The 9,400-nt window shown below is 39.5% G+C and overlaps 1 protein-coding gene across 1 annotated transcript; it reads right to left on the bottom strand.

The window, feature by feature from the left end:
- Positions 1 to 4,236: 4,236 nt before the first annotated feature.
- rxfp3 (relaxin family peptide receptor 3) lies at positions 4,237 to 9,255 on the bottom strand. Its single transcript, XM_044334129.1, has one exon. The coding sequence runs from the start codon at positions 5,862 to 5,864 to the stop codon at positions 4,662 to 4,664; it is 1,203 nt and encodes a 400-aa protein (XP_044190064.1). The 5' UTR covers positions 5,865 to 9,255; the 3' UTR covers positions 4,237 to 4,661.
- Positions 9,256 to 9,400: the final 145 nt, after the last annotated feature.

Here is a 9,400-nt window from a genome sequence, read left to right as displayed (position 1 = left end):
GGGGATGGCATAGAAATTAATGTTTTGATCTGTTTATTTCATTATTGAAGGAATAGTTTGACATTTATAATTTTGGAATATGCTTTTTTGTGAATAAATATGCTTATTCACAAAAAAAAGGGTTAGATGAGACTATTGATACCATTCTCATCTGTTGGTTAAATATTAAGTTAGAGCCAACAACCGGTTATCTTAGCTTAGCACAAAGAAAATGTAAAGAGGGGTAAAAAGCGAGCCTGGCTCTAATATTCCTTTAAGGGTCACATGCTGTTTTCATAATGGGGTTTTCTTTTTTTATGACATGAGAGCTTCAAGATAAATCACATATATCTTTTGACTATATAGGATTGATATATTTCTGCTGTACATAATGATGTCTTTAAGCCTGTAGATTTTTTAAAATGAAACAACCTGAGAGGGAAAAAATCTCTTTGATTGAACAGGCAACCACACAGCAACCTTTGCGACTTGTTATGAAGTTATGAAGAAGACATATCGTAGCTTTATTTTAAGGGGTCACAAGTAAAAAAGGTTGCACACCACTGTTTCAAACAATCAGTGGAGGTTAAATAAAGTTTGATTATCCCCAAAATTTGGGTATGTAAATATGTAAGTAGAATATGTAAGTTCCTAATAGTCTTGTGGGCAGAAATAATACAGACAAATTTACTATTTAACCCTCTGTAGCATCATTTTTTATTTCTTGGTGGAGCTTGGGAGTCCCTGATAATATATCCATCATAAGATCCACCCCTACAGCCCCCGCTCCCCTTCCCACCTGTTATTGGTTTGTTGCCTCAGGGCAACAATGTGCTACCAGGGTAATGAAACAACAAGGTTTTGTGGAATAAGTGGAATAAGGAAAAAACAAGCATTTTCACAAATATCAACCAGAGATGGTTTCAGTCAATCACAATATGAAGCTTTAATGTCAAAACATGTGTGTGTGTGTGAGAGAGCGAGAGAGAGAGACTGAGCAGCAGAAACATTATAAAGCGCTTTAGATAAAAGTGCTATATAAGCAGCCATTTACCGTTACTTTACTGACGGACCCCTGACCTCCTAACTGTGTCTCAAACCTCATCCTGGGATCCAGTTTGTAGATAATAAAGTAACTAACTCTGCATCCCAGCACATCTCTATGCATGATATTGCCTTAACAAGAGTGGTCTAACTGCACAGTGTTGCCCTGAAGCAACAAATGAAAAAACAATGTTTTAGTATATAAATAAAAACAAAATATGTCAATCAAATATACCCATCTTTACATTCTCATTCATATGCATATATTTTTATGTAAAATTATTTGAATTTAAACATGTTAAAAAGTAATATTCATCTGCTTCCTGAAAAGACTCCATCCCCAGACAAAAGGTCATACTTACTTCAGACCCTCATTTCATTGGACACAGACATGTCTTGTGATATCATATATATGTTTATTGTTTTTTTTTTTTATTAAAAATGTATAGGGGCGGTGTGAGGTCCAAAAAGGTGCTTTGTTGTCTAAGGGTAACACCATGCCATTAAAGGAACCTGCAAAGAAAGTTCCACCAAAATGCCAAAGTAGAACAGAAACTTTGAAATTTCAGAACCCACTAAAATATAACAAGTGTAAAAACGTTGTGTCCCCACTAACGTCCCCTTCCACTTAAAAAAATGTTCTTGCTAATCGTTCCTTCATTGTTTGAACTTCACTGTACAGAATGACATATATGCAGAGTTTGACACTAGAAAGCTGTTTTCATATTCATCTGCTGAAGGGGGAAAGTTTCTCTGTGCTCACCTTAAATCTGAGTTTAAGGGGTGTATTCAAGAGCATGATTTGTGCCATCACAACTAATTTGGAGCCAATCGTAGGCCAGTATTCAAGTTAATGTGATGTGGAAACGTGAAGCTTCCAGTGCACAAACACTGAGTGTGTCTTGTATTCAGTTCTTTGAGGGAGAAGGAGTAGATGTCATTTAGAAAAGTTTTAATGAGGTAATTGAACTTATGGAAAAGTTAATGTAATGTAATGTGAAAAAAAAGCTGAGTGTAGTGGCCAATGGCCTCCATCATTTTTCAGCCATTTAATTTTTTCGCTGGATCACAGTGAATAACATAAGTGATCCTTTGTTGCTCCTCATTATAAATCTGTTTCTGCCTGCAGGCATTGTAAGGGAATCAGATCAATAGCTTGCTCCGTTTTCAGAGCTTGTTTTCACTCTTGTCTGTTACTCACTTGTAATATACTGACATCTACAGAAGATGCAGCTGAAGAAAATTTCTGCCAAAACTTTACAGGTTTCAGATTTCTATCATTGTGAATCTTGGGCTTTCAAATGTTGTTTTCATATGTAAATTGTTTTTTTTAAAAAAATGCAATAGTGGTACACAACAAAAACTGTATTCTGAATGAAAATCCTTTTCTTAGACATTCAAAATCATCAAAGGGTCTTCATCAGCGCTGCAGGGGATAAATGAAGATGTCAGCTTGTCTCTTGAGGAATACACGCTGGTACATTTGAATTTCTAATCATGATTTTATTAATTTTTTTTCCCTCAAAAGGAATTTTACTGACAGATGAAATGCGTGTATGTGTGTGTGTGTGTGTGTGTGTGTGTGTGTGTGTGTGCACTGTGGGTGATAAATTCAATATCCACATGTCAGATTGCTCTGGTGTACCAATTTAATACCTAGGTCCTGCAGCCATTTTTCATTTATTTCTAATTAGATTAGCCTGTTGATATGTGCATTAATTAGTCTCTTTGCTTTTAGCTGCTTAATTTAAAAAAATCAATATGTTATTTATCTCATGAGTGTTATTTGTTAGAGTGGGTTTGCAAGACTGCTGCAACACACACACACACACACACAGCTTTGAGATGTAAGAGATACCAGTAAAATGAGCTTCGTGAGATGTTTTTAGACAGCATTGCTTAATTGAATCCTGCACTTTCTGTTGAATAAGGGAATTAAACTGTCTATTAATCCTCAGAGAGTCCCAATTAAAAAAACTTCCATCTATCCATGACGACACCCTCCTTCAGCTACACTGCATTAAAGGATAGTTTCACAACTGTCAGGTACCCAAATTAACATAGAAACAGGTTTTTCTTGCTGTGATCATTCCTCCTGTTCATACTGACCATTAGAAGATCCCCTTCACAAGAGGCTTATGATGTAAGCGATGGGGGACAAACGTTTATCTGAAGCTTATATGAAGCTTCAGCAGTCTGAGTTAGTCATATCAAATGGATATCTTCCACAGTTACAGTCTTTATGGAAAAAAAATCCCTCTTTGTGTCTTGACAGTGTTTTCCTGTTCAGCTTTAGTGGAAGGATCATAACAAAAAGAAGGACTTTGGCTCTAAAAAAAACTGTTACTTTGAAAGAAATCGATTTGATTTGACTAATTTGGAGCCTCCTAATCTTTGGGGGGGAAAAAAATGTTGCGCACAAGGAGGACTGTGGATTTTGTCCCCCATCACTTACACTGTAAGTGCATTATGAAGGGATCTTCTAATGGTCAGCATGAACAAGAGAAATGATAACAACAGGAAAAACATGTGTCAGTTTTTATTTGGGCACCTGACTGTTGTTTTAGGACAGACTTGAAAAACTGTGAACATTTCCTTTAACTGATTGTGGGTGCCATGAATTGGCAGTATCATCCATCTATGCTGCTGTTGCTGCTGTTCAATTGTATTCTTGAAGGGATGATACTGGCAGGGAAGAAATAGTATGATATAATATGTTTCTGCAAATGGCCCTAAATATATGTAAACATCAGTGAGAGGAGATAACCCTTCTGACTTTCTGCACACAGCAACATTTACTGTACATTAATGGCAAAATAAAAGATTTATTTATTTATAAAAATATTTAGAATTAATGTATTCTTACAATAACTCTGTTAATTAATACATTTAAGGGAGTTCTGTATTGATTATGAGAGAATTAGTGTAAATGAAAGGTTATTGAGAGGATATTCAAACCATATGCTGCAGGATTATGACACAGGATGATCTTTATAATGAGGATGCAGGGGTCCAACTTTGTCTCTCCTGGTACTGATTCAGATACCTCAACAGTCTTTTTTAATGTGTGTAAATCATTGGACATGAGGCCAGGGGTTGCTATTAAACTGAATGAAAGTGCAGTAAGAGCACTCGAGTGTTTTCTGCACTTTCTTATCCTGAACAAAGAGAAAAACCATGATATTGTCTCACATATTGTAGATGCACTTTACTTGCACATTAAAAATATTTCTGGACAGACGCAGCACATTCAAAATATACTCTCATAAAATTACTTCTCTTCTTCCTTAACACACAACATAAACGTCTCTGCCTCGTTCATCACAAAGAGCAGCAAATTACAAAATCACAGACACATGTGAAGTGGCCAGAGTAACATTTCTGCGGACAAGCATAAGTCATTACTGATCACTGACAGGTATCAGTGTGATGAACTGGCATGTAGAGGTGGCACAGTATTTGGCAATTTCTTATTTTCTCGCCTTTAAATGCAGATCCAATTTGAGATACAGCTTTCATGATAATACACGACCTGAATTAAATAGAAATAGTGCAATTCATGTAGACACAGAGGATTTAAAACCTTCTCCGTGGCACTTTAAGCTATAAAGTGCTGTTTTGAGGCAGGTTTCGTCTTTCTACATAACAGCCCCCGGAGGATAAAACACCACAGCGGGCAACTCGGGGGCGCTGACGGGGACCAGGACGCGCCCTTGCTCGTCCATCTCTGGTTTTGTGCTGGCTGTGATCGGCCTTATGGCGGTCAGAGTCGGCGAAGTCATCCGCCAGAAGAGTTTTTTCAGCGCTTTCCTGAACTCCCGCCTCATCAGGCAGTACAGGATGGGGTTCAGGCAGCTGTTGGAGTGCGCCAGGCACACGGACACGGGGAAGACATACACCTGCGTGGTGTAGTACTCATAAGTGAAATGAACCACGTTGAGTTTGATGAGGATTCCCCAGGCTGTAAGCGCCTGGTTGGGCAGCCAGCAGAGGAAAAAGGATAAGACCACGATGGTGACAGACTTGGTAACTTTGGCGCGTCTTTTGGCGCTCGATGTGTTGGTGTTTTTGGAGGCGATGACGCGCAACAGGAGCAGATAGCACGCTGAGATTATTCCCAGTGGCACCACAAAACCCAGCAGCACTTTCTGAGAGTGATAGAGCCCCAGCCAAAACTGCGCGGTCCCGTTGGTTTCCGGGAATTTGACGAGGCACAGGTCCTCGTTGGAAACTGTGACGGTTGTGGAGAAAACTGCGTGCGGCAGCGCGGCGGAGACAGCGGCGAACCAGATGAAGACGGTGATGCACCGCGCGGAGCAGCACGGTGGCCGCCGCCGCCTGCCCTTCAGGGCAGAGGCGAGCGACCAGTACCTCGCCACGCTCATAGCAGTCAGGAAAAACACACTGGCGTACATGTTCATAGCGGTCACATAGGAGACTATCTTGCACATGGCTTTGCCGAAAAGCCAAGTGAAGTCCAGCGCGTTTTCCACCGCCCAGAACGGCAGAGTCAGGACGAACTGGAAGTCAGTCACTGCCAAACTAGTTACGAAAAGATTGATGGAGGATTTTTTCCATACTTGTTTAGACTTCATGAGGTACAGGACCAGTAAGTTCCCAACCAGACCCAGCGCACAAACCAGAGAGTAAATGACAGAGATGACAATCCTCACAACAGCGGCGCCATCTCCCACAACATCAGTTTTGTCAAAGTCTGACAGGTGGAAGTCATCGCCGTATGAGCGGTTGGTAGTGCTGAAAATGCAGCTGAAGTTGACGGATGCAGCATAAACTGTCCCTGCTGATCCTTCGCAGTTAGTGTCGGTTAATTCTCCAGACATTTTAACTTTTAATCCAGGACCTCGAGGATGTCCACTAAAGTCATTTGTAGATCCAAATGCTTCATTTGTTGGGGAAAAAAATGATGAAAAACGGATTTTAGGTTCTTGCACCAGCTTCTGTGCTATTTAAATAACAGCATACATTGAAAAGCAGTCTAGGTTTTTGAAATTAACACAAAAAAACAGATATGTTGCTGTGCATCCTTGATAGGTGACACAGCTCCTCAGGTTGTTGTGTTGCTCTGAGATGTTCTTTGTGCGTCTCCAGCTCTCCAACCGTGAAAAGACGTCCTGACGCAGCTCTCAGGCGCAATCTGGCGCTGTCCTTGGTTCTGCTTAGATGCCACGTGGGAAAAACGTAAAAATCTGTCGTTTTGAGGTGGACATAGAATAATTTAAACGGTGTGAATTTCATTTATATTCCAATGTGAATCATTTTACCCTGTAATGACCATATGATTTACTCTTTGCAAAGTGGACACACATACACACGCAGATGCAGTATAGTCTATATATGTATATATATATTTAACTGTAGTGAAGGTTGCAGAAGTTGTCCTCAAACGCTTTTTATTAGCTTTCATGAGTAATCGTCTCTCCATTGTGAATTCAGCCCACCATTACTTTTAATTTGCTTCCTATTGATTCCACTTTGCTGTGGATGGGACTCAGCAGCACTGCTGCTTCATCACTTTTTCCTGGGCCCACCTGGCTAGATGGCACACATGAAGGGGGAAATAATTTTAAATTATGATGAAAGTTGAACTGTAGCAGGAGGGTAGAGACATGACCGGAGTTGGAAAAGATAGATGAAAAGAGGAGATTATGATATATTTCTGCACAATAAATTTCCTTCACGGTCAAAACTGGTAAAACCTTTCAGATGAGTTTATATCAGGGATATACTGTACTGTACATACTACTAACTGGCTGTCAAGGCTGGTTTGATGATCTGATTGATAAATGCTTTGAATACAAAAATGTAAAGTTTAAAGGAATAGCTTCACATTTTGTGGAATAGACTAATTCGTTGAGAGTTAGCTGAGAAGATTTATACAACTCACACGTCTGTATGGTGTCACAAGCTGGCTCAAAAGTGTGTGACAAAAGAAGGAGACCACACATAGTCCTTAAATAATGCAAAACTTTTAATTAAGTAAATTAAATAGCAGGTCTAGCAGCTCTGATGTAAAGCCTCCTAAGCTCAGCCTGCCCAGGTGTGTTGCATCTCTGAAACAGTCTCAGCTCCACCCATCAACTTCCTAAAACATAGGGAAAAGCACAGGGAAGACGGGATAGGGCCAACCCGAGGCCGTCACAATGGTAAATATGAAGCTTCAGCCAGCAGCTTAGTTTATAGTTTAGCATGAAGAATGGATTAAGAGGAAACAGCTAGCCTGGCTCTGTCTAAAGGTAACAAAACCAGCACCTAAAGCTAACTAATTAGCATGTTTAATAGTGATAATAACGATAATTTGTGGTTTCTGGAGTTTCTGAGCAGCACAGTCTTTGTGAGGTTTTATGCTAAAATAAGTTAATCTGCTGCTACAGCTTCACATTAAACAGACAAACATAAAAATGGTATCAATCTTCTCATCTAACTCTCAGCAAGAAAGTGACAAAGCTATTTCACAAAGTAAAACAATTATTCTTTTAAGTGCTGAAAACATTTTGTAACTATAAGGATAACTGAAATTAATTCAAGGCTAACTGCGTACATTTAAAAATGGAAATTTATGTGGAAATGTAATTAAAGAAGTTCTCATCTATTTTAGTCTCTTCCTTTTTTGAGACCGGTGTGTTGCACTTAGTTTGTGGGTCTTCTGTCTGTTACCCAGCAGGAAAGCGGAAGGAAATGATTCCCACAGAGTTGAAGCTTTTTAGTCAAGTCAAGTCGAACTTTATTTCTAAAGCACAGTTCACACATACACAGGGCAAATGTGCTTCACATAAAGTGACAATATAATCGCAACATAATCATAGAGGTGCAAGTGCAGAACATACAACACGCACATTCATACACACACACACACACACACACACACACACACACACACACACACACACACACACTAAGAACTTAGCCATAGACTGATGTGAAAAGTATGTTTTTTAACCTGCTTTTAAAAGTGTACCAAAGACAGCCTTCCTGCTTTAGAGTTAGTAGGAGGGATGGTTAAAAGACTGCTGCCTGTGGATCTGAGAGTACTTGCTGGCTTGTACCTAATGCATGTATTTTTATACACCGAGGTGCAAGGCCATTTAGAGCTTTGTACATGAGCAGCAGAATTTTAAAATTGCTTCCGGTTTTGACGGGGAGCCAATTTTGAGATCTAAAAACAAAGTTTAATGTGTTCAGACTTTTTAGTTCCGGTGGGAATGCGTGCAGCTGCATTTTGAATTAACTGCAGTCACCGCACAGCTGATTGTGGGAGGCCGGTGAAAAGACCATTAAAGTAGTCTAGTGTACTTGTTATAAATGCATGGATTAATTTCTCAGAGTCTGATTTTGATAGAAAGCCCCTATGTTTTTTTTTTTTTTTTTAGATGGTAGAAGGCTGATCTTGTGAGATAATTGATGGCTCTTAAAATATAGATCGCTGTCTATGATTACACCCAGATTTCTAGCCTCACTTTTGCTCTCTAGAGACAGAGATGAGCTGAGATGAGCTCCTATTGAATTAGGCTCCAGTTCAGTAGGACATGAATGTCTGCATTAAAATTCATTGCAATCCATCCAATTATTAAAAAGGGGAAAACACACACCTATTCTAGTGAGGTGCTGGTTTGCATGCAGAGACCAACAAAAAGAAATGAAAAAGATAAAATTCAAAAATAGAAATTTATACTACTTTTCTGGTTTGTATTTTATGGTTTCTTGATTTATGTGGACTTGTGTTTGGCCTCAGGCTTCGCCTATCAGCCACTTAGGTTAATTACCCTGATTTGTAGCCGATAGTAATGCCAGTTGGATGACGGCTGTGTTTTATCCTGAAGAAGGCAGTGTGCCAAATCATTGATTTTCATCTGTAATATAAATTTATCTGAGTTATTAGTTTGCGGCTTCACTTTTTTTTTTAATGCATCCAATAGTTGCCAAGACACTTCATGCTGGTGCTATAGAGAACAAGCCAGAGGATCTAATTGTCACAATAGATGAGTTTCTAATGCTTCCAAGTATTAATCCCTGTCCCCTGTTGATCCACCAGGGGTTGCTTCCTGCCTCCCTGGATGTAAGCTCGGCCGTCGCAGCTGCCTTTAATCAGCCGTCAACCCTGCTCAATCAGCTTGCCAAGTCTGAGGTTGTCCCTTCACATCATCAGCCACTTTGAGTGTAAAATCTATGCAACTGAGCTTCCAGACTGAGTTTTGCTTTTCTTTGGTTCCTGGCTTCCTGGGTCTTCATTCTCTTCACTAACAAGTCACTTTTGTAGTTCTCCACTATTTTCCTTGCAGACAAGTATAGAACAACTGGCTTTTTTAAAAATATTTTTGTGGGATAAGAGCAGCTGCCACATTATTTGGCATTGTTTTGG

The sequence above is a fragment of the Thunnus albacares genome, chromosome 18 (assembly GCF_914725855.1).
Source record: "Thunnus albacares chromosome 18, fThuAlb1.1, whole genome shotgun sequence".
NCBI lineage: Eukaryota > Metazoa > Chordata > Actinopteri > Scombriformes > Scombridae > Thunnus > Thunnus albacares.
Note: the sequence above shows the minus strand (reverse complement) of the source record. Positions and strands in the feature narration are given on the sequence as shown.

Excerpts from the sequence above, each read along its gene's own strand:
- rxfp3 (XM_044334129.1), bottom strand. The coding sequence starts at position 5,864 with ATGTCTGGAGAATTAACCGACACTAACTGCGAAGGATCAGCAGGGACA.